At 57.8% G+C, this 22726-nt stretch overlaps 1 protein-coding gene across 1 annotated transcript; it reads left to right on the top strand.

Annotated features, from left to right (window-relative positions):
* The first annotated feature begins 2186 nt into the window (after nucleotides 1-2186).
* Nucleotides 2187-21835, top strand: HADHA (hydroxyacyl-CoA dehydrogenase trifunctional multienzyme complex subunit alpha). Its single transcript, XM_030468816.1, is given in 15 exon segments — nucleotides 2187-2196; nucleotides 3021-3086; nucleotides 3089-3142; nucleotides 3975-4093; nucleotides 4608-4664; nucleotides 9286-9395; nucleotides 10443-10577; nucleotides 11154-11325; nucleotides 12530-12616; nucleotides 15370-15510; nucleotides 17251-17319; nucleotides 17778-17973; nucleotides 18877-18991; nucleotides 19654-19799; nucleotides 21236-21835. Coding segments are annotated over 15 exon segments (1623 nt in total). The 3' UTR covers nucleotides 21382-21835.
* Nucleotides 21836-22726: the final 891 nt, after the last annotated feature.

The following is a 22726-nucleotide window of genomic DNA, read 5'->3' as shown; positions in this document are numbered from 1 at the left end:
TTACAGACTTACAATTAGCAGCTGATTTCCTCAGCTGTGGTACCAAACTCCAGCACTTGTTGGTTTTAAAGCCCAAGCCCATGGAAAGGAGAAGTCAGGTGGTTGCTTCTTGCAGCACCTCAGGTCAGCAAGGCTGGAGGGGTTGTTGCCCTGAGGGGGGATAAGAGAATTGGGAAGGGGTTAAAGTCTGAGCTCAGAACTCCCCAATACTCTCACATTTCCAGTGTATTCTCTGAAATCCACTGGGCAAGGCTGAAATGTAGATCATGCAGCAGCTCTGGGCAGTGATTTCAGTACTGCCTGTGAAGTGAAATTCAGTGTTTTTTTGGGCTGCTTTGCTCCTGGCTGGCTCTGATATCCTGCCAGGCTCTGAGGGAGAGCTCCTGAGAGCTTTCCTCAGCTGGGCAGGGGGTGGAAGGGACCCCTGGAGATCATCCCACCCCCTGCTAGGGCAGGGTCACCCTGAGAGGTGGCACAGGATGGTGTCCAGGTGGGTTGAGAATCTCCAGAGCCTCCCCCACCTCCCTGGGCAGCCTGTGCCACCCTCAAAGCCAAGAAGCTCCTCCTGGTGTTTGGATGGAGGTTCCTACGTTCAGGTTTGTGCCCCATCCTCCTGACACCCACTCTTGAAGTACTGATGAGTGTTGGTAAGGTCCCTTCTCTGTCTCCTCCAGACTAAAAGCACCCAAGTCCCTCAGCCCTTCCTCCCTGAAGAGAGCTCCAAGTCCCTTCATCAGCTTCATAGCCTTGTTTTATTTGCTTCTTCCTGAGGACCCCCCGGTGGGCAGCCCCTGGGGTCTGCTTGAGTGTATGAAGAGAGAGAAAACCTTGAAGCTGGAGCCCTCAGCTCCTGGTGGAGGGTGAGAGTAGCAGGAGAGGAAGAGGAGTTTGGGGGTTTGGTTCTGTTCTGTCCCCCATGCTAAGGAGCAGTTTCCTGCTGTGGTGCTTTCTGAGGGCAGAGCAGCTGCTGGGGAAGGTTCAGGAGGTCCCAGAGCTGCAGCTCCCTCAGGATGGTGCTGAGGAAGGTTCAGGAGGTCCCAGAGCTGCAGCTCCCTCAGGATGGTGCTGAGGAAGGTTCAGGAGGTCCCAGAGCTGCAGCATCCTCAGGATGATGCTGGGGGAGATTCAGGAGGTCCCAGAGCTGCAGCTCCTTCAGGATGATGCTGGGGGAGATTCAGGAGGTCCCAGAGCTGCAGCTCCTTCAGGATGGTGCTGGGGAAGGTTCAGGAGGTCCCAGAGCTGCAGCTCCTTCAGGATGATGCTGGGGGAGATTCAGGAGGTCCCAGAGCTTCAGCTCCTTCAGGATGATGCTGGGGGAGATTCAGAAGGTCCCAGAGCTGCAGCTCCCTCTGGGTGGTGCTGGGGAAGGTTCAGGAGGTCCCAGAGCTGCAGCATCCTCAGGATGATGCTGGGGAAGGTTCAGGAGGTCCCAGAGCTGCAGCTCCCTCAGGATGGTGCTGGGGAAGGTTCAGGAGGTCCCAGAGCTGCAGCATCCTCAGGATGATGCTGGGGAAGGTTCAGGAGGTCCCAGAGCTGCAGCTCCCTCAGGATGGTGCTGGGGAAGGTTCAGGAGGTCCCAGAGCTGCAGCTCCCTCAGGATGGTGCTGAGGAAGGTTCAGGAGGTCCCAGAGCTGCAGCATCCTCAGGATGATGCTGGGGGAGATTCAGGAGGTCCCAGAGCTGCAGCTCCTTCAGGATGATGCTGAGGAAGGTTCAGGAGGTCCCAGAGCTGCAGCTCCTTCAGGATGATGCTGGGGAAGGTTCAGGAGGTCCCAGAGCTGCAGCTCCTTCAGGATGATGCTGGGGAAGGTTCAGGAGGTCCCAGAGCTGCAGCATCCTCAGGATGATGCTGGGGAAGGTTCAGGAGGTCCCAGAGCTGCAGCTCCCTCAGGATGGTGCTGGGGAAGGTTCAGGAGGTCCCAGAGCTGCAGCTCCTTCAGGATGATGCTGGGGGAGATTCAGGAGGTCCCAGAGCTGCAGCATCCTCAGGATGATGCTGGGGAAGGTTCAGGAGGTCCCAGAGCTGCAGCATCCTCAGGATGGTGCTGGGGAAGGTTCAGGAGGTCCCAGAGCTGCAGCTCCCTCAGGATGATGCTGGGGAAGGTTCAGGAGGTCCCAGAGCTGCAGCATCCTCAGGATGATGCTGGGGAAGGTTCAGGAGGTCCCAGAGCTGCAGTTCCTTCAGGATGATGCTGGGTAAGAGGCAGGGAGGGAGCAGGCTCTGGGCAGGGTGGTTGCTCTTCCATTTTGCCTCCAGCACCTTCACCCAACTGCAGCCCTGAGCTCTCTGCTGGTGACCCAGGCTCACCCCACTCTCAGCATGGGGTGCAGCTCCTTGGGTGGTGGCTTGGGGGACACTCTGGGTGGGACATTTTCAACAGCTGGACCCCCAGAGGGGTGGCCTGGAGCTGGGGCTGCCCTGGGTGTTGCTGTGTGTGGCATCAGTGAGAGATTTCCAGCTCAGAGGTTGAGGTTTAGTTGGACACCAGCTCCAGGACAGGAGATTTGCATGGCTGCCATGGTTCAGAACTTTCTGTACCCTGGGAGAAAGGGGCAAGGAGAAGGAGCAGAACAGCTGAGCTGTGTGGAGCTGCAGGGTGAAAGGCTGAAGAATCAAGGGCATAATGGGCTGAAACTGGAGAGGTGGTGGGACCTCCATCCATGGAGCAGCTCAGCCATGAGCAGAACATGGGCCCTGACAGCCCCATCCAATTCTTGGCTTGGATTGAGCTTTTGAACTCCTTCAGCAGTGGATCCACCTCTTGGCCTCCATGTCCTCTTCCAACCAAAGCCATTCCATGGCTCTGGGAAGTCACGTTGGGGTTTAGGTGGCAGCTGTCCCTCTGCTCCCCTCAGGAGGTGGCATTTTGGCATCCCTGTACAACTCTGTGGCTGTTCAAAGCCTTCAGGCTGTTGCCTTTCCCTCAGAGGTGAGGAGGAGCAGAGTGGTGGCTGTTCAGAGGAGCATCATGGTGCCTGCCTCATCCTTCCTTGGCTGCATCCTCCTCTTCTGCTCACAGGGCCAAGTGTGAAGCCTCCAGAAGCAAGGACCATGGAGTACCTGGAGGAGATAGCCATTGACTTTGCAGAGGACTGGCCAACAGAACCATGTCTGCCAAGAGATCCAAAGGGCTGGTACAGAGTAAGTGTGTGGGCATCACAGCCAAAGCCCAGGGGTGGTTTGTGCTCCCTAGGATTGAGTATAATCCAGCTTTGCCTCTCAGGGATGTGTCTGTGCCCCTCCTTTTAATTCCTTTTAATTCTTCAGAACAAGGGTTGCTTGGTGTTGCAGTTGTCTCCTGAGCCAGGTGTGTTGGCAGAGAAAACCTTGCTGTGCAGAGCTGCTCTGCAGTGCCCCAGCAGGGAGCTCAGGCCTTGGGGAGAGCACACCTCCCTCCAGGGACTCCCCAAAGCTGGAGCAGCAGCTTCTGTCCCAGGCTGTGTCACCAAGGGGCACCTGGGGCTGCTCTGTCACAGAACCACAGAGTGGGGTTGGTTGGAAGGGACCTTAAAGATCATCAAGATCCAACCCCTGCATGGCCAGGGACCCCTCCAAGCCCCATCCAACCTGGGCTGAGACACTGCCAGGGATGGGGCACCAACAACCTCCCTGGGCAACCTGTTCCAGTGTCTCACTACCCTCATGGTGAAGATTTTTTTCCTAATCCCCAAGCTGAATCTCCCCTCTTTCAGTTTAAACCCATTTCCCCTTGTTTAAACTCAGCAGCCTTCTCCTGCAGAGCCCAGAAATGGGAGTTGTGCTCCCCAGAGCTCAGCCCCTCACCAGGAGGGTGACACTTCAGCCCTTGTCTGTGGCACAAGCCATGGAGCCCTTCTGAGCAGCCCCTGCTGCCTGTGCTGGAGTTTCAGGCCCATGTTTCTGTTGCAGATCTGCAGCAGCCACATCCCTGCTCCTCCTTAACCTGCCAGGTGAAATCCTGTGCAGCTCAGAGCTTTCCTGTCCCCTCTTGCAGGGATCACAGACTATGCCATGGCCCTGCCATTCGTCAGGCAGCAAGTCTACAAGACAGTGGAGAGCAAAGTTCAGAAGCAAACCAAAGGACTCTACCCTGCCCCTCTAAAGATCATCGAGGTAAATCCTGCTGGGAGCCCAAGGAAGCCAGAGGGAGGGTGGGATAACGTGGCAGGAGATGGAGGGAAGGTGATTCCCTCTCTGAGCTGGAGACCCCAGGCTCCACAGGAGCTCAGTCTCAAGGAGAGCTAGCATGGTAAGACTCAGAATATGGTTACCAGTTTGTGTGGGGTTGGTACCAGAAAGAAACAGCTTAGCTGGAACACTCAGCTGCAGTTTTTCCAGGTTTCCTCTACAGTTTCTGGCCAGCTGGGTCAGTTTGTTTGAAGCCAGGAAAAGACAAATTGCTGCTTTCCCAGCACTACCCAGCCAGTACTGTGAGAGTTCATCCCTTGAGTTACACAGGTGCTGCCTTAGTCACACTCTCCAGGGCTGACTCCTTATTTTGAAATGACTTCTCACTATTTAAGTTGTTGCTGAGAGATCTCTAACCCCTGCATGCTGCCCTCTGACTCTGAGAGCAGTGACAGTGCAGGAGCAGTGCCCTGAACTCTGTCTCTTTTTTACCAACCAGGTTGTAAAGACAGGGCTGGATCAGGGCCGTGATGCTGGGTACCTCACTGAGTCCCAGGTAAGGAGGTGAAATCCCTGCTAATTGGGGGTAAATTGGGGTTGGAGTTGGGGGGATTTGTGTTTCAATACCCACAAAGGGCAATATTCACAGAATCCCAGACTGGTTTGGGTTGGAAGGGAGCTTGAAGATCAACCCCCCTGCCATGGGACACCTCCCCCAGCCCAGAGTGCTCCAAGCCCCATCCAACCTGGGCTGAGACACTGCCAGGGATGGGGCAGCCACAGCTTCCTTGGGCAACCTGAGGCTCAAATTAAAGAATTTCTCCCCCATCTCCAACCTCACTCTCCCCTCTTCCAGTTTTAACCCATTTCCCTTCTCCTCTCCCTACCCCCCGTGTCCAAAGCCCTCCCCCAGCTTTCTTGTAGCCCCTTCAGATATTGGAAGGTCACTGTTAAGTCCTCTTGGAGCCTTCTTTTCTTCACTGGCTGCTCTAAATACTCCTCACAGGCTGCTTGAAATGGCCTCTTGCTCCCTGCCCCTTCTTCTGGCAGTGGGGCTGTGAAAATTTCCAGGCCTGTCTTGAGCAACAGGGTTCTTGTTGAGTCAGGATTCTTCCAGGTGTGAAAACACCTGGAGCCTTTCCTCACTCCAGTGAGTGGGGTGTGAGCAGGCAGGACCTGGGTTGCCTTTGGCTCTGAGCCCTGGGTGTTTGTCCTGATGGTCCCATGGGACAGGGAGCGTGGAGGGGTGTGGGTACAGCTCTCTCACCAGTGTTCCCAGGCAGTTTGGTGCAAACTCCAAGAACACACTTCCATTTTAATCCATGGTCTGTTTCCTCTGTCACCTTTTTACCCTCTCATCACTCTCCAGGACTCTTGGTTTTGCTCTTTGTCCTCTCTCATACTCTGGATACTTTGTGGGGCTCCTTTTTCACCCCTGGATGGTTTTTTTGGGTGCTTCTGAATATCAGGGGGTGGGAGTTTTCAGTAGTAGTGTCTCAGCCAGACCAGGACTTCTCTCTCCTGAACCCTGGGTCAAACTGCCCTCTTCAGGAGCCACTCCAGTCAGTCTGTGGGCTAGGACTGGGCCACTCAGAGGGACCTCAACAAACTGGAGAAGTGGGCAGACAGGAGCTTCCTGAAGTTCAGCAGGTGCTGCCCCTGCACTGGTCCAGACTGGAGTCCAGCAAAAGGCCAGGAGGGTGGGTAAAGGCCTGGAGCATCTGGCACACAAGGAGAGGCTGAGAGACCCAGAGTGTGTGGGATCTTAGCAGGGTGTCTGAATACCTGGTAAGGACTCTGGGGTACAGAGTGGGGCCAGAGCAGCCCTGAAGAGAAGGACTTGGGGGTGCTGGCTGAGCAGAAGCTGAGCAGGAGCCAGCAGTGCCCTGCTGCAGCCCAGAAACCAACCTGGGGGCATCCAGAGGAGCTTGGGCAGCAGGTCAGGAGAGGGGATGCTCCCCCTCTGCTCTGGTGAGACCCCCACCCCAAATACTGGGTCCAGTTCTGGTGTCCCCAGCACAGGAAGGACACAGAGCTGTTGGGATGAGTCCAGAGGAGGCCACAGAGATGATCCAGGGGCTGGATGGAGCAGCTCTGCCATGAGGAGAGGCTGAGGAGCTGGGATTGTTCAGCCTGGAGAAGAGAAGCCTCAGGGGGACCTTAGAGCTGCCCCCCAATCCCTGAAGGGAACCTCCAGGAAGGCTGCAGAGGGACTTTTCCTGAGTGTCCAGTGACAGGAGAAGGGGAAATGGATTGAAAGTGCAGGAGAAGAGGTTCAGGCTGGATCTGAGGAAGAAGTTCTTCAGCAGGAGGGTGCTGAGACTCTGGAACAGATTGCCCAGAGAAGCTGTGGCTGCCCCCTCCCTGGAGGTGTTCAGGGCCAGGTTGGATGAGGCTTGGAGCAGCCTGGGCTGGATGAGAGGTGTCCCTGCACCAGAACCTTGTAAGAGAAGTTAAAAACCTTTTGCATTTTTCAAGCCTGGGAGACTTCACCTCTTATTCTGCTTTTCCTCTTGGTAACTCCAGGCAGTGGTGGGGCTGAGCAGGTATTGAAATCATGGAAGAGGTATCCCAGGGCAGGAAAATAGGAATAGAGTGGAATGTGGAGCTTGGACAGACCCTGGTGGGCAGGTGCAGGGTTTGAGCAGGGAAGCAGAATCCCCAGCAGCTTGCTTAGGGGTGAGGTGTGGGTGTCCCACACATGGTCATGGCTTTCCCATCCTTGTTCATCCTCAGCCATCTGAGTCCCTTCCTGTCTCTGCCACAGCCTCTGCCCTAATGAGCACCCTGCCCCTAAGGAGTTTTCCCTTGGCATTCCCAGTTTTGTTCCATCAAATGTGTCACTGCTGATGCCAAGGAGGTCCTGGCTGTGGGCAGGGTCAGTGCTCTGGCTACTTGGGCACTGCTGGTTCTGCAGGACCTGACTGCCCAGAAGAGCCACAACATTCCCATGGGATAATCTCTGCATTGGGGCCATCTCTGACCTGGCTGCCCCTTAACCAACACTGAAATCATGGAATCCTTTTGGTGGGAAAAGACCTTGAGGATCCTGAGTCCAACCCTTCCCCAGCACCCCCATCCCATGTCCCTCATCCCCACATCCCCAGGGGTTGCTCTGAAACCCCTCCAGGCATGATGGGGACTCCAGCCCTGCCCTGGGCAGCCTGGGCCAGGCCCTGACAACCCTTTCCAGGCAAAAATTCTTCCCCAGCTCCAACCTAAACCTCCCCTGGCACAACTTGAGGTGTGCCAAAAGTTCCTCTTGTCCCATCCCTTCTTCCTTGGGAGCAGAGCCCGACCCCCCCTGGCTCCAACCTCCTCTCAGGGGCTTGCAGAGAGCCACAAGGTCTCCCCTCAGCCTCCTCTGCTCCAGGATCAGCACCCACAGCTCCCTCAGATGCTCCTCACAACTTCTCCAGCCCCTTCCCCAGCTCCATTCCCTTCTCTGGACACTCTCCAGCCCCTCCATCTCCTTCTGCTCCTGAGGGGCCCAGAACTGACCCCAGGATTGGGGGTGCAGCCTCAGCAGTGCCCAGCACATGGATGATCCCATGGATGTTGGGGACCTTCCTGACTTGTCCTTGGCTCCCTTCTTGCCACTTGGCCACCAGGTTGGGGCCAGGAAGAGCCAGGATCTGCTGGGTGCCCCAGGAGGGGACTGAAGGTGTGTGGAGGTGGTGCTGGGGTGGGATGAGCTCTGGGAGCCCTGTGTCCTTCCCAGGAAGGGGTTTCTGGAGGCCCAGCACCCTGCTCCATGCTGTGCTCTGCTCCTCCCCACCCAGGGGCAGCCATTGAGGGCCCCATCCTGCACCCCAAAGCCCTCAGCACCCTCTGCTCCAGAGGAAGCCCTGAGAGGAGCAGCTGAGGGTGAGCTGGGCTCTCTGTCTGTCACATCCCCAGGCTCCTGCCCTCCCCAGTAGCTCTGTTGTTCTCCTCTGGGTCCTGCCCAGCTGTAGCTGGGTGCCTCCTGCCTCTCTCCCCTGGTTATCCATTCCTCCCACGTTTGCTCTGGGGCTGAACAAAAGCCTGGGGATGCTCTGTTCCCTACAGAAAAGAATGAATGTTGGGTTGTTTGGGTTTTTTTGGTTGGGTTTTTTTTTTCCTGGGAACAGCAGGAGGCTGGAGATCTTCAGAAGGTTCTGGGCAGAATACTAAGCATCAGTGCCCTGGCTTTTTGAAGTTCCTCCCCAGCAGGACAGGGCTGTGCAGATCCCCTTCCAGGCTCAGGGTTTCTGACACTTTAACAACCTCCCAGCCCTGCTCTGCCCCTGCCTGGTGCTGGCAGCTGTCCTGCCCTGACTTGGCTCAGGTTCTGGCACTTCACATCAGCTTTTGTCCTCCTGCCTGCCCTCCCCTTCCCTGCCCACTGCTGGGGGGGGTGTGGAAGTCTTTGGTTTCCTTGCCTGCCTGTGCTCCTCTGAAAGCAGCCTCAGGCTCCTGCTGGCAGTGAGAACTGGGCTGCTCAGAGATGTTCCCCAAAACCTGAGGGCAGTGGGAAGGCAGGAGGTGGGCATGGAGAGCCCCTGGGTGCTCTGCTTCCCTGGCAGAGCCCCTGTGAGAGGAACAGACTCCTGCAGAGGGGTTGGGTTGGATTGTCTGTGGGAAAGGATGTGGAACAAGCAGCTCCCTGGCAGCCTGGGTGGGAGGAGGTGCTGCAAGGTGGGCTGTGCTTCCACAGGAGGTGCCTCTTGGCTCTTCCTCCTTTTCTGACTGCTCTGGGCAGTGCCCTGGGGGCTCTGCTCTCCCCTTCCCACATGTTTGATGTCTGTGTGCTGGAGGTGAGGCAGCTGTGAAGTGCCAAGCTCTGCTTCTGACCTCAGAGCAACCTTCAGGTATCTGAAGGGGCTACAAGAAAGCTGGGGGAGGGCTTTGGACACGGGGGGGTAGGGAGAGGAGAAGGGAAATGGGTTAAAACTGGAAGAGGGGAGAGTGAGGTTGGAGATGGGGGAGAAATTCTTGAATTTGAGGTTGCTGAGCCCCTGGTTGCCCAGGTTGCCCAAGGAAGCTGTGGCTGCCCCATCCCTGGCAGTGTCTCAGCCCAGGTTGGATGGGGCTTGGAGCACCCTGGGCTGGGGAGGGGTCCCTGACCATGGCAGGGGGGCACTGGGGGGCTTTGAGGTCCCTACAATCCAAACCATTCTATGACTGATTCTGTGATTCTCTTCTCTTTCCTGCAGAGCTTTGGCCAACTTGCAATGACAAAGGAATCCAGGGCCCTGATTGGACTTTACCACGGGCAGGTGCAGTGCAAGAAGAACAAGTTTGGGGCACCCCAGCGAGAGGTGAAGTGAGTGAAGTATGGGGAGCAGCTGGGACCCAGTGATGCTGGGACCTCCTATGTGCTTGGGATTGAGTGGCCTGGAGTCATAGAATCCCAGAGTGGTTTGGGTGAGAGGAGACCTCAGAGGTCACCTAATTCCACCCCCTGCCATGGTCAGGGACCCCTCCCCCAGCCCAGGGTGCTCCAAGCCCCATCCAACCTGGGCTGAGACACTGCCAGGGATGGGGCAGCCACAGCTTCCTTGGGCAACCTGGGCAACCAGGGGCTCAGCACCCTCACCCCAAGCAATTCCTCCCTCACATCTCATCCCCATCTCCCCTCTCCCAGCTCCAAACCCTTCCCCCTTCTCCTAGCCCACTCCAGCCCAGCCAGGACATCACCTTATTCCAGGCCACCACTAACCCATGTCCCACACCTGAGAATCACAGAATGCTCATGGCTGGAAAGGACCTTGGAGATCACCAAGTCCAACCAAACCATTTCTCCCTCCCTCCCTCCCTGCCCAAGATCTCCTCTCCATCTCCCCTCTCCCAGCTGCAAACCCTTCCCCCTCGCAGGCTCCCATCCCTCCAGGCCCTTGTCCCAAGTCCCTCCCCAGCTTTCCTGGAGCCCCTTCAGGCACTGGAAGGTGCTCTAAGGTCTCCCCGGTGCAGCCTTCTCTTCTCCAGCCTCAACACCCCCAACTCTCTCAGCCTGGCTCCAGAGCAGAGCTGCTCCAGCCCTCCCAGCAGCTCCAGGGCCTCCTCTGCACTGGCTCCAACAGCTCCGGGTCCTTCTGCTGATGGGGACCCCAGAGATGGACACAGCTTTACCCCAGGGGGGTCTCCCCAGAGCAGAGCAGAGCAGAGGGGACAATCCCCTCCTTGCATTCCTGACAAGCAGCAGAGCAGAGCAGAGGGGTTCCCAAATCTCTGCAGTTTGAAGGTCTCACCCATAAGTGAAATCTTTCTGTGTGACCTCAGTAAGAAAAGCTCCTGGGGGGCAGGGTGTGAGTCTGAGAGCAGCAATGGGAACTCAGCCCTGAGGGGTTCCCTCTTGTCCCTGTGTGTGCAGGACCCTGGCAGTGCTGGGAGCAGGGCTGATGGGAGCTGGGATTGCCCAGGTGTCAGTGGACAAAGGGCTGAAGACCATTCTGAAGGACACAGCTCAGCAAGGCCTGGACAGAGGACAGCAGCAGATCTTCAAGGGGTATGTGAGTCAAGAGGAATCTGGTCAGGGTGGGATGGGGGCTGCCCTGAGTCAAAAATACTTCCCTGCTTTTGGGCAGTCAGGAACTGCTGGCACCTCTTCCTCTGGAGGTTTCTGCCATCAGATGTCCCAGGAATCCTTCCTTTTAAGGCAGCTCCATAACCCTAGCTCCTTAGGGAGGTGGCCAGCCCAGCAGGAGGTGGCTGTACCTGTTCCCTTTAGCTGCAGCTTATGGAAAGGAGCAGGGTGGAAGTCCTGCTGGCTGCCTGGGGCCCATGTCAGGAGAAATCCATTCTGAAAAGCTGGGTTTTCTTTCTCCTCTCCTCCTGGCTCAGCAGTAATGGTGCTCAGCTCTGCACTGGCAGGCATGTCAGCCCTTCAGGGTAAGGTGCTGTGAGCTGGGCTCTCCCTTTTCCACAGGCATCAGGATGCAGAGTGACAATCCTGCTGGATTGGAGATGGTGTTTTGGGCCCCAGCTCCAGGAGGGAGTTTGTCCCTCAAGGCAGGGAGGGGTGAGCTGGGTGTTGGGGGGCACCTGCAGCAGGCTGGGCTGTGACAGAGTTGTGCTTCCCCAGGCTGAACAGCAAGGTGAAGAAGAAGAGTCTGACATCCTTTGAGAGGGACTGCATCCTCAGCAACCTGACAGGCCAGCTGGACTACAAGGGCTTTGAGAAGGCAGACATGGTGATTGAGGCTGTGTTTGAGGACATCAACATCAAACACAAAGTGCTGAAGGAAGTGGAGGCTGTGAGTGCTGGTCCTGGGGAGGCTCAGGGGGGAGGGGGCTGTGGCAGTCCCTGGGTGGGTGTCAGGGGTGGGATCCTGCTCACTGGGGAGAAAGTTCTGAGCTGGACAGGGCAGTTCTGACATTCCCAGGCTCCTGGGAGCCAAAAAACATTCATTTGTCTGAGCACATTGATGGGACAGCAATGGCTTCTTGTGGAACCACAGGATTGTTTGGGTTGGGAAGGATCTTGAAGGTGATGGAGTCCAACCCTTCCCTCATCCCCACATCCCCAGGGCTTCCTCTGAAACCCCTCCAGGCATGATGGGGACTCCAGCCCTGCCCTGGGCAGCCTGGGCCAGGCCCTGACAACCCTTTCCAGGCAGAAATTCTTCCCCAGCTCCAACCTAAACCTCCCCTGGCACAACTTGAGGTGTGCCAAAAGTTCCTCTTGTCCCATCCCTTCTTCCTTGGGAGCAGAGCCCGACCCCCCCTGGCTCCAACCTCCTCTCAGGGGCTTGCAGAGAGCCACAAGGTCTCCCCTCAGCCTCCTCTGCTCCAGGATCAGCACCCACAGCTCCCTCAGATGCTCCTCACAACTTCTCCAGACCTTCTCCATCTTCTCCAGACCCTTCCCCAGCTCCATTCCCTTCTCTGGACACTCCATCCTCTCAATGTCCTTCTGGTTGGTTCTGGGGGGCCCAGAACTGACCCCAGGATTGGAAGGAGTTTTGGTATCCAAGTAATATTTTGGTATCTCCACAACTTGCAGTCCTTTACTCACTCTCTCTGTCTTGCTGCCACTGCACTTTTCTGTTGAGGAGCAGAGCTGGGGAAGGAACTGTGTGGTGGGGGAGCTGTGAGAAAGGTGGGGACAGACTTCTTGGCAGGGCCTGTGGTGACAGGACAAGGGGTGGTGGTTTTAAACTGAGCCAGGGGAAGGTCAGGTGAGGGAGAAGGGAGGAATTGTTCCCACTGAGGGTGCTGAGCCCCTGGCCCAGGTGTCCCAGAGAGGTGGGAGATGCCCCATCCCTGGAACCATCCCAGGTGGGGTTGGATGGGGCTCTGGGTGACCTCTGGGTGAAGATGTCCCAGCTCTGGGTGAAGATGTCCCTGCTCACTGCCATTTGAAGGTCTCTTCCCCCCCAGCCCCTCTGTGGTTCTGCTGTGTGGTTCTGTCTGACCCCAGAGCCTGTACATTCACACCTCCTCTTCCCCCTGCCACAGGTGATCCCTGCTCACTGTATCTTTGCCAGCAACACCTCAGCTCTGCCCATCAGCCAGATTGCTGCTGCCAGCAAGAGGCCAGAGAAGGTGAGTGCCCATTGCCAGGTGCCCACCCTGGCTCCCCTCTGCCAGGGCTGCCCCTCAGGGCTTTGCTGTAGGGGAGCTCTGAGTTCTTCTGCTGCCTCCTCAGAACCAGCAGCACCAGCTGCTCGTCCTCTGCCTTCAACAAAGAGCCTGGGCTCCTTGGGCAGGGAGGAAGAGGGGTGAAGGTGGAATCACCCCCCCAGGCTTGATGTTGGCCAGAGAGGGTGAAGTAAGGAGTGTTCAGGGAAAGGCAGTGGACATGGGGGCAGAGGAGCTGGGGCAGGGCTTGAGCTGAGGGAGTCCCTGCCAGGAAAGGCTTTGGTCATTTTGATAAACTGACCAGACATCAGTAACTGGCCATGATGGGAAAATAAAGTCATTTGCTGGAAGCTGAACTCATGGGATAAGCTCCTGAGGGGGTAGTGGGGTTTTCCCTCTGTTTTTCCACATGATCCAGGTGAGCAGGATACCAAGAGCAGGTGGCAGAGGGTTGGAGCAGAGGAGTTCTTCATCCCTTTGCTTGAAGCCAAAGAGGTTATGGAGGAAGCTGAGCAGGAACCCTGCTGCAGGTGGAGCACTGCTGGGAGGAGGCACCTCCTTGCTGGGTTTGGGTGCTGCCAGGGCTGGGGTGGTTCCTGCTGCTGTGAGGCTGCCAGAGCTGACCCCAAACCCTCCAGGAGCTTTGCACCCTTCAGGGTGAGGAGCAGGAGACCAAGTGTGACACTGCAGTGGTACTGAGGGATCTGTGTGACCAAGTGGAGTCACCTCCCTGGGCAAACATTGAGGTAAAACAGACAGAAAAACTGAAGAGTCACCTCCCCTCATGGGAGGAACTTGTTCTGCCTGCCCAGGGCTGCAGAAAGGGCAGGGAAGAGGAAGCAGTTCCTGTGAGCTCATCCCATCTCCCCTCTGAAACTGCTGGGGAAGACAGGAGCAGCTTGAGGAGGAGGAGGAGGAGGAGGACCTTGAAAATGATCCAAGGGCTGGAGCAGCTCTGCCCTGGAGCCAGGCTGAGAGAGTTGGGGGTGTTGAGGCTGGAGAAGAGAAGGCTGCACCGGGGAGACCTTAGAGCACCTTCCAGTGCCTGAAGGGGCTCCAGGAAAGCTGGGGAGGGACTTGGGACAAGGGCCTGGAGGGATGGGAGCCTGCGAGGGGGAAGGGTTTGGAGCTGGGAGAGGGGAGATGGAGAGGAGATCTTGGGCAGGGAGGGAGGGAGGGAGAAATGGTTTGGTTGGACTTGGTGATCTCCAAGGTCCTTTCCAGCCATGAGCATTCTGTGATTCTCAGGTGTGGGACATGGGTTAGTGGTGGCCTGGAATAAGGTGATGTCCTGGCTGGGCTGGAGTGGGCTAGGAGAAGGGGGAAGGGTTTGGAGCTGGGAGAGGGGAGATGGGGATGAGATGTGAGGGAGGAATTGCTTGGGGTGAGGGTGCTGAGCCCCTGGTTGCCCAGGTTGCCCAAGGAAGCTGTGGCTGCCCCATCCCTGGCAGTGTCTCAGCCCAGGTTGGATGGGGCTTGGAGCACCCTGGGCTGGGGGAGGGGTCCCTGGCAGGGGTTGGGTGACCTCTTAGGTCCCTTCCCACCCAAACTCTTCAATGATTTAATGAGAGGGAAGCTCTGGAGCTCATCTGGGAAGTTTCTACACAGATGCAGGAGCACCCTTGGGCTCCCTACATCCCCACAAGGCTCTGGAGCCTGCTTTGCCTCTGCCACCTCTCTGCCTGCAGAGGTTCTCTGGACACTGCAGAGCTGCCCCTGCCTGCTGGGGCTTCCTGGGACCCTCATGGGGCTCTTCAGGCTCTTCCCTGTTTGCTCTTGGACCTGAGCTGTACCTAAAGTGCAAACTGAGTCTCAGGTGTTCATCTTTGTAAGCAACATCCTCCTATGCTACAAACTGTGTCAGGGCTCTTTGTGGGGGAAAGGAAGAGGAAATCACTTAACTAATCAGTGTCTTCTCTTTAATTATCTCTGCAGTCTGCCAGTCTCCAGCAAGGTGCCCCTGGCTTTGGCAGAGCCATGTGCAGGAGGCCTGAAGGTGATCACAGGACCCTTCAGAAAGCCAGGCAGGCAGCACAGGATCCCCAGTCCCACACCCCCTTCCCAGGGGAAGGCTGCCCCCTCCTCTGTCATCAGTCCCTGGCACACTCTGTCTTCTCAGCCTTAAAATTCACTTCAACACAAAAAAAAAAAAGAAAAAAAAAAAGAAAGAATCAGTATTCACAAGCAGAACACAGGGCCCCTGACATCTATTCTAAAGCTCCACCAGGTGTGTGGCTCCTCTGCCAGCTCAGGTGGGACCTACAGGGCCTGGAATTCACCTGGGGCCTGAGCTTGGATAAGATTCCCTGTCCCAGTTTTGCTGCCAGCCTGTTAATATAACTTGGGTGGCACTGCTTCCCTCTGCAGCTGGGCTCTTGGCTGGCCCAGAGGGCTGCTCAAGGAGCCACATTTCTGTCTTAACCCTCAGCTCCTTGTTCAGTGGTGCCCAGGGACAGGACAAGGGGTGATGGGCACAGATTTGAACATGGCAAGTTCCATCCAGACATGAGGAGGAACTTCTTGGCTTTAGGGGTGGCAGAGCACTGGTAGAGGCTGCACAGAGAGGTGGGGGAGTTTCTGGAGAGATTCCAGACCCATCTGGACACCATCCTGTGTGACCTGCTCTGGGTGACCCTGCCCTGGCAGGGGGTTGGACTGGGTGATCTCCAGAGGTCCCTGCCATCCCCTGACCTCCTGGGATTCTTCCCCCTGCACAGGTGATTGGGATGCACTACTTCTCCCCCGTGGACAGGATGCAGCTCCTGGAGATCATCACCACAGAGAAAACCTCCCAGGACACAGCTGCTTCTGCTGTTGCTGTTGGCCTCAAGCAGGGCAAGGTGGTCATCGTGGTCAAGGTGAGGGAACACTGCAGGGAGGAGGAGCTGGGATAAAGGATGGGGCTGGGAACAACCTGGTTCAGTGGGCAGGGGGCTTGGAACTTCGGTGGCCTTTAGGGTCCCTTCCAAAATGATTCCATGAGGAATGAGAGGGTGGTCCTGTGCACTGAGGGGAGGCTGGAACGTGGCTGGGAATGGGAACACATTGCTGAGAGGTGAAGTGGAGGGGAAAAGAAGTCAGGTGCCCAGGTGATCCCCACAAGTGTCCTTTAGAGCAGCCATGGGAGACCTGAAGGTGCAGGAGCATTGCTGGAGCACCTGGCTGTCCCACACAGCTCCCAGGAGGCAGATGCCACAGGAGATGAGCAGTGTCTGGGCAGCACTGTGCCCCCCAGGGCCAGAGGGGCTGTGAGCAGTGCCCATCACCTCCCTGTGTGTCACAGGGACAAACACACCTGCAGCACAGTCAGGTGTGGAACCAAGTGCTGGGGTCTGTAAGGAGAGGCAGCAGAGGCTCAGAAAAGCCATGGGCTTTCAGCTGTGGGTGCCCAGGTGGGCAGCAGGAGCAGGGCAGGGATCATCCATGTGCTGGGGATGCACCCCCAATCCTGGGGTCAGTTCTGGGGCCCTCAGGAGCAGAAGGAGATGGAGGGGCTGGAGAGTGTCCAGAGAAGGGAATGGAGCTGGGGAAGGGGCTGGAGAAGATGGAGAAGGGTCTGGAGAAGTTGTGAAGAGCATCTGAGGGAGCTGTGGGTGCTGATCCTGGAGCAGAGGAGGCTGAGGGGAGACCTTGTGGCTCTCTGCAACCCCCTGAGAGGAGGTTGGAGCCAGGGGGGGTCGGGCTCTGCTCCCAAGGAAGAAGGGATGGGACAAGAGGAACTTTTGGCACACCTCAAGTTGTGCCAGGGGAGGTTTAGGTTGGAGCTGGGGAAGAATTTCTGCCTGGAAAGGGTTGTCAGGGCCTGGCCCAGGCTGCCCAGGGCAGGGCTGGAGTCCCCATCATGCCTGGAGGGGTTTCAGAGCAACCCCTGGGGATGTGGGGATGAGGGACATGGGGCAGGGGGGGCCATGGGGGTGTTGGGTTGAGGTTGAAGGTTGAACTTGATGATGTTTGGATCTTTTCCAACCTTAATCATTCCATCATTCTATGGTTCCTTCAGCAGGATGAGGCTCTCGTGGTGTAGTGGGAAGCTCCAGGGGTGCAGCTTCAGTGGTGTGGGAGGTTCAGGTGGGATCTTGGGGCAGTTTGGGTGCATTTCTGGGTTGGTGTTCCCAGCAGTGCTGAGCAGGACTGGCTCCTCTCCAGGTGCTCAAGGCAGCTCTAGAGGCCAGTGGGGACAGAGTGCTGCTTCCCCAGGCCCCATCCCCACATCAGAGCCTTCCCTGAGGGACAGTTGGAGCTCAGCTGCTGCTTCCTGACTTTGTGAGCAGCATCTGAGGTGAAACCACCCCTTTGTGCCTGTTTCACTTGAGGATCCCTGCCCCAGGAGTTGGGGCTGGTGAAGCAAGGGCACCTGTGCAGGCTGCTGAGGTCAAATGCAGACTGGTTTAGGTAGAAACCCTTTAAATAAAACTCATTCTGGTGGGACCTTCCAGGGAGTAAGGAAGTCTCTAAACCTTGCTGAGCCCTCCAAGAGAGAAACTGATTTTACCAGTGTCAGGAATGGAGGTTTGTGTGTCTGGGCTCTGAAACAGCCTCTTTGTGCTGCTGAGCTCCTGTGGTTTGTACTCACCTTCCTCTGCCCTCCTCTTCCCTAGGATGGACCTGGCTTCTACACCACCAGGTGCCTGGGCCCCATGCTGGCTGAAGTGGTCCGGGTTCTCCAGGTACCCCTCCCAGGGCACCCAAACCCCCCCAGCCCTGTCAGCTCTGCTGCTTCCATCCCATGGTTATCCCCAAACCCCCCCAGCCCTCTCAGCTCTGCTGCTTCCATCCCATGGTTATCCCCAAACCCCCCCAGCCCTCTCAGCTCTGCTGCTTCCATCCCATGGTTATCCCCAAACCCCCCCAGCCCTGTCAGCTCTGCTGCTTCCATCCCCTGGGCTCAGCTGGGGTCATGCTGAGACCTGCTGGAGGCACCCATGAGGCTCTTCCCTCCCCACGTGGCACCAGGACAGAGTCAGAAGCAGTGCAAGCCCACTCACCCTGCTCCTGTTGGTAGCCCAGTGGCTAGTGAGGGTGGTCACAGCCCGTGGCCCCAGAGCAGTGAGAGCTTTGTGCCCCCACCTTGGGTTTTCAGGACCCTCAGGCTGAGAGCTGACAGTTTCCTCTTCCCTTTCTGCAGGAGGGCTTTGACCCAAAGAAGGTGGATGCCATCTCCACAGCCTTTGGGTTTCCCGTGGGTGCTGCCACCCTCATTGATGAGGTGGGGGTGGACGTGGCCACACACGTGGCTGAGGACCTGGGCAAAGCCTTTGGAGAACGTTTTGGAGGAGGCAGCATCGAGTTGTTCAAGCTCATGGTGGAAAAAGGCTTCTTAGGTGAGACACTGGGTGGTGGTTCCATCCAACACCTTGTCCTTTCCTTCAAGGACAAACGTCCACAGGGGCTGCCTGGGGAGAGAGCAGTCAGGGAGCAGAGCTGGGAATGGCTTGGGAACCTTCAGCTCTACCCTGGGAGGACCTCAGGCCGTGGACAGAGCTGGTGTTACACACAGGGCAGCAGCAGGCAGGGACCCAGACCCATTCTCCATCCACAAATCCAGGCTGGGTGGGGAATGGCTGGAGAGCAGCCCTGAGGAGAAGGACTTTGGGGGTGTGGGGGGAGGAGAAGCTCAGCATCACCCCAGCCATCCCCGTGTTGGTCACCCAACCCCACACGTGTCCATCTCTGGGGTCCCAGGCTGGGGTCTCTGCTGCCCAGAGCCAAGGCAGGAGCTCAGGACCCTCTGGCTTCTGTATGAACTCTGCCTGGGCACCCCCAGGTGTGGGGAGCAGATGGTTGGAAACTGCTGGAGAGAACCCAGCCCTGAGCAGCTCCCTGTGAGCAAAGGTTGTGGCTCTGTGTGACACCAGCTGCCTCCCTCTGCCCGTGCCTTTGAGCACATCAGTGTCACCTCTGGCTGTCACCCTCCAATGCCCTTTTGCTGTCACCAGACCCCTGGCAGTGAGGGTGACCCAGGACATCTTTGTCCCTTGCTCCTGAGATCCTTGTCTGTTTGCTGCTGTAGCCACAGAAGTGGTGGCATTGCCTGGCTGTCCTCTGGAGGTGGCAGCATCTCTGGAGAAGGCACCTGGCCCTGGTCCCCTGCCCTCTGTCCTGGTGCTCCCTGAGCTGGGGGGCATCTCCTGAAGCAGGAAGCCCAAGGAGAGCAGAGGTGAAGGTGCCAGGAGCAGTGAGGGATGCCTGGCAGGAGCTGACTTGTGTCCTTTGATCCCCAACAGGTCGGAAGGCTGGGAAAGGTTTCTACATCTACCAGGAGGGGGTGAAGAACAGGAGTGTGAATTCTGGCATGGAGGAGATCCTGGCACGGTTCAATGTGCCAGCCAACCCCGAGGTGTAAGGAGCTGGGCAGGGAATGTTCTCCCTCTGCCCAGTGCCTCTCCCCCCTCTGAGGAGCACTGGAGGCTGTGGCTGAGCACAGGAGTCATTCCAGGGGGCATTGGGCTCTTCCCAGCTGGGCTGCTGGTTCTGGGCCAGCAGGGATGGCACCCCTTGGATTTACCAGCAGAAAGCTTCCTGTGAGGGGGCTGCCAGGGCTGGTGGGTTGGCACAGCCCATGCCAAGACCTTAGAATAAGAATGGAATGTAATCATGGAATTTCCAGGCTTGGAAGGGACCTTTAAGCTCATCCAGTTCCAACCCTCCTGCTGTGGGTAAGGACACTTCCCACAGCCCAGGGTGCTCAGAGCCCCATCCAGCCTGGCCTTAAAAACTTCCAGGGATGGTTGGGGCTCCCACCACCTCCCTGGACACCCTGAGCCAGGGTCTTCTGGTGCTGGACCTCATTGTCCATCCTGGCACTGAAACATTTCCTGGAGCACTTCCCACCTGCCTGCCCAGAGCCCTCACAGGTTCTCACACCCCTGCTGCAGGTCACACCACAGAGCTGAGCCCTGTCCCACCAACCCAGACATTCCCAGTGGGAAGCCATCCCCTTCCCTGCCTGCTGTCCCCCCCCGTGGGGGTTCCCAGGCCCTGAGGGGTCCCTTCCCTTGCAGGTGCACAGATGAGGACATCCAGATGCGCCTGGTGAGCAGGTTTGTGAACGAGGCAGCCATGTGCCTGCAGGAGGGGATCCTCAGCAGCCCCGTGGAGGGGGACATTGGTGCTGTCTTTGGCTTGGGCTTCCCACCCTGCCTGGGAGGTGAGTGCCTGGGGCTGCCTGGCTTGGCTAGTGGGCTTCCCAGTGGGCTTCAGCCACCAAGAGGCAAGCGAGCTGCTGTCTGAGCAGGGGTGTCCCTCTCCCACATCAGTCCTGGGGGATTGCTCCAGGTTCTCCACCCCACAGGAGGTGGCAGGGAGGCCAGGAGCTGCTGTGGGACCTTTCTGCCAGGGACCAGCACAGTTCCTCTGCTGTGTCCTCAGGCTGGAGTGGGAAGGCAGAGCTGTGCTGGCCTCCAGAGGAAGAGCTTTGCCCACACCTGGTAGCCCTGGGGGGGTAGGTGGGCTGGGGGGTTGGCAAGGGCCCCACGTTTTTAAGGAACCCCACATGCAGCCCCCTGGTGCTCAGTGAACAACCAGGCTCTGGGATCTCAGCTCTTGCTGGAGCAGGTGAGCATCTGGCAGCACTTCTGGAGAGAGGAATGGCACCCAGGGACACACTGTGTGTCCCCATGCCCTCACGTGGCACAGATAAAGCTGAGCTGATGACCTCAGCCATGGGACATGGCACGTTTCAGCCCAAGGAACTGGCCAAGAGCACAGGGAATGTTCTCCTGGAGCCATCTGCAGCCTGGCTGGGTGGCTGTGGCCAAAGCCTGGGCAGGGGATGGGGCCCAAGATGAGGTTTGGGTCACACCTGAGGGAACTGAAGGGCTCTTGGGGATCAGGTGGTGGCTTCTGCCTAGGCCCTGGCAATTCCCCTCCTGGAGGCAAGATGAGATTAAGGGGACAATCATAAAATCAGAATGGGTTGGGTGGGAAGGGACCCTAAAGGTCACCTAATTCCAACCCCCTGCCATGGTCAGGGACCCCTCCCCCAGCCCAAGCCCCATCCAACCTGGGCTGAGACACTGCCAGGGATGGGGCAGCCACAGCTTCCTTGGGCAACCAGGGGCTCAGCACCCTCAAGTTCAAGAATTTCTCCCCCATCTCCAACCTCACTCTCCCCTCTTCCAGTTTTAACCCATTTCCCTTGTCCTCTCCCTACCCCCCCCGTGTCCAAAGCCCTCCCCCAGCTTTCTTGGAGCCCCTTCAGATATTGGAAGGTTGCTCTGAGCTCCCCTGGGAGCCTCCTCTTCTCCAGGCTGAACAAGCCCAATCCCTCAGCCTGGCTTCCCAGGGAGGTGCTCAGCCCTCTGAGCATTTGAGTGGCTCTGCTCTGGACACCTTCCAGGAGCTCTGTGTCCTTCTGGGCTTGGGGACTCCAGAACTGGACCCAGCACTGCAGGAGGGGTCTCAGGGCTCAGTGTCCCCATGTCCCCAGCTCAGCTGACCAGGCAAGGAGCAGGCATGGCCTTGTCTTGCTGAAAGCCCCCAGGGTCACTTCTTGATCAGGAGAAATCCCAGGCCCTCCTCACCCCTCCAGGCCCCTCAGTGCCTCTCTCCCCTCTGACATCCGTGTCCCCCTGTCCCCTGCAGGTCCCTTCAGGTATGTTGACTCCTATGGACCCAAGCAGATGGTGGAGAAGCTGAGGAAGTACGAGGCTGTCTATGGCTGCCAGTTCACCCCCTGCCAGCTCCTGCTGGACTATGCCAACAGCCCGGGCAAGAAGTTCCACCAGTGAGCAGTGCCCAGCACCCCTCCCTTGCCTGGCACAGCTCCAGCCAGAGGGCACCACCACCCCTCCACCGACACCCCCTTCCCCAGGCTGACCTGCCAAGCACCCAGGAGGAGGGGCAGGAGGTGGCAGGGGGTGGCCTGGGGGCTTTGCAGTCATTTCAAGTGCCTTATCAGCTGCTGTGTGTTGGGCACCTCCATCCCCTGGGCCTGGTGCCTCCTCCTGGCTGGGGCAGAGCTGTTCATCCCTCTCCCCTTCCCTGCTGCCACCTCCAGAGCTCCTCTGCAGCTCCAGCAGCACAGCTGGCCCTGAGGCTTTGCCTTCCTCCGAGAGAAATAAATCCCCATCTCCTGGGTTCTTTTGGACTTCTTCCACTCCTGCTTCTCCTCGCTGGGGCTGCTGTGGCCTCCTCAGCTGCCAAGGAAGGGAACCGAGTCGGAAATAAAGCGTTCAGGCAATCCTCTGGGGTCCTCTCCCTGCTTGCCAGAGGGGGGGGGAAGGCAGGGGGGGAGGTGGGTGGTGGCAGGGCAGAACAAAGCCTGGGCTCTGTCCCCTCTGCCATCCATCAGGGGCTGTGAGGAGCCTCCCAGGGCTTTTCTCTGGCTCCCGGGGTTTCTCCTGGCAGATGGAACCTCCTGGAAATTGCAACTGCAGCGGCCAAAGGGCAGAAGGAGTCCCCCGTGGGGAGAGCTCAGTTGAAACTAAAAGGCTTTAAATCTCCCCTCCACCTGGCCCTGGTTTCAGACCTGGCCTGGCCTCCACCTCCCCCAGCTCCAGCTTTCCTCCTGAGCCCTCCCAGGGCTCGGCCCAGGAGCTTGGGGGATGCTGCTCTGGTCACCTCCTGTCTGATAAACTCCCAGGAAATAAGAAACCTCAGGCTGAGGCATCATCTCCTCCTCCCTCTGGGGCTGTGGAGCTGGTGAGCAGCCTGCAGCCCTCCCCAGGGGGTGTCCCAGCCCCCCAGGACCTGCCCCAGGGCAGGAGGGTTGTGCTGGAGCTGCCTGTGGTGGTTTGGTCCTTCATGGCTGAGGAGCTGGAGTTGGGGTGGGGACATCTGATCCCAACCCGCCGTGTTGCTGGAGCTCTATGCAGAACAGGGTTTGGGGGGTCCAGGGTCCTTGTGTGGTCCTGGAGGTGTTCAGAGATGCGAGCATGGAGCTTGAGGACCTGATTTTAGTGGGCATGAGGGTGTTTGGTTTAGTGTTGGACTTGGTTATCTCAGAGGTCTTTTCCAACCTCAATGATTCCATGACTCGGGAACCTCACTATGGGCTGTGGGATGGACCCTGGCATGGGTTTGGGTGGGAAGGGACCCTAAAGGTCACCTAATTCCAACCCCCCTGCCATGGTC

Source organism: Calypte anna, unplaced genomic scaffold, assembly GCF_003957555.1.
Source record: "Calypte anna isolate BGI_N300 unplaced genomic scaffold, bCalAnn1_v1.p scaffold_86_arrow_ctg1, whole genome shotgun sequence".
Lineage (NCBI taxonomy): Eukaryota > Metazoa > Chordata > Aves > Apodiformes > Trochilidae > Calypte > Calypte anna.
The sequence above is the reverse complement of the archived record's forward strand: the minus strand, read 5'-3'. Positions and strand labels throughout refer to the sequence as shown.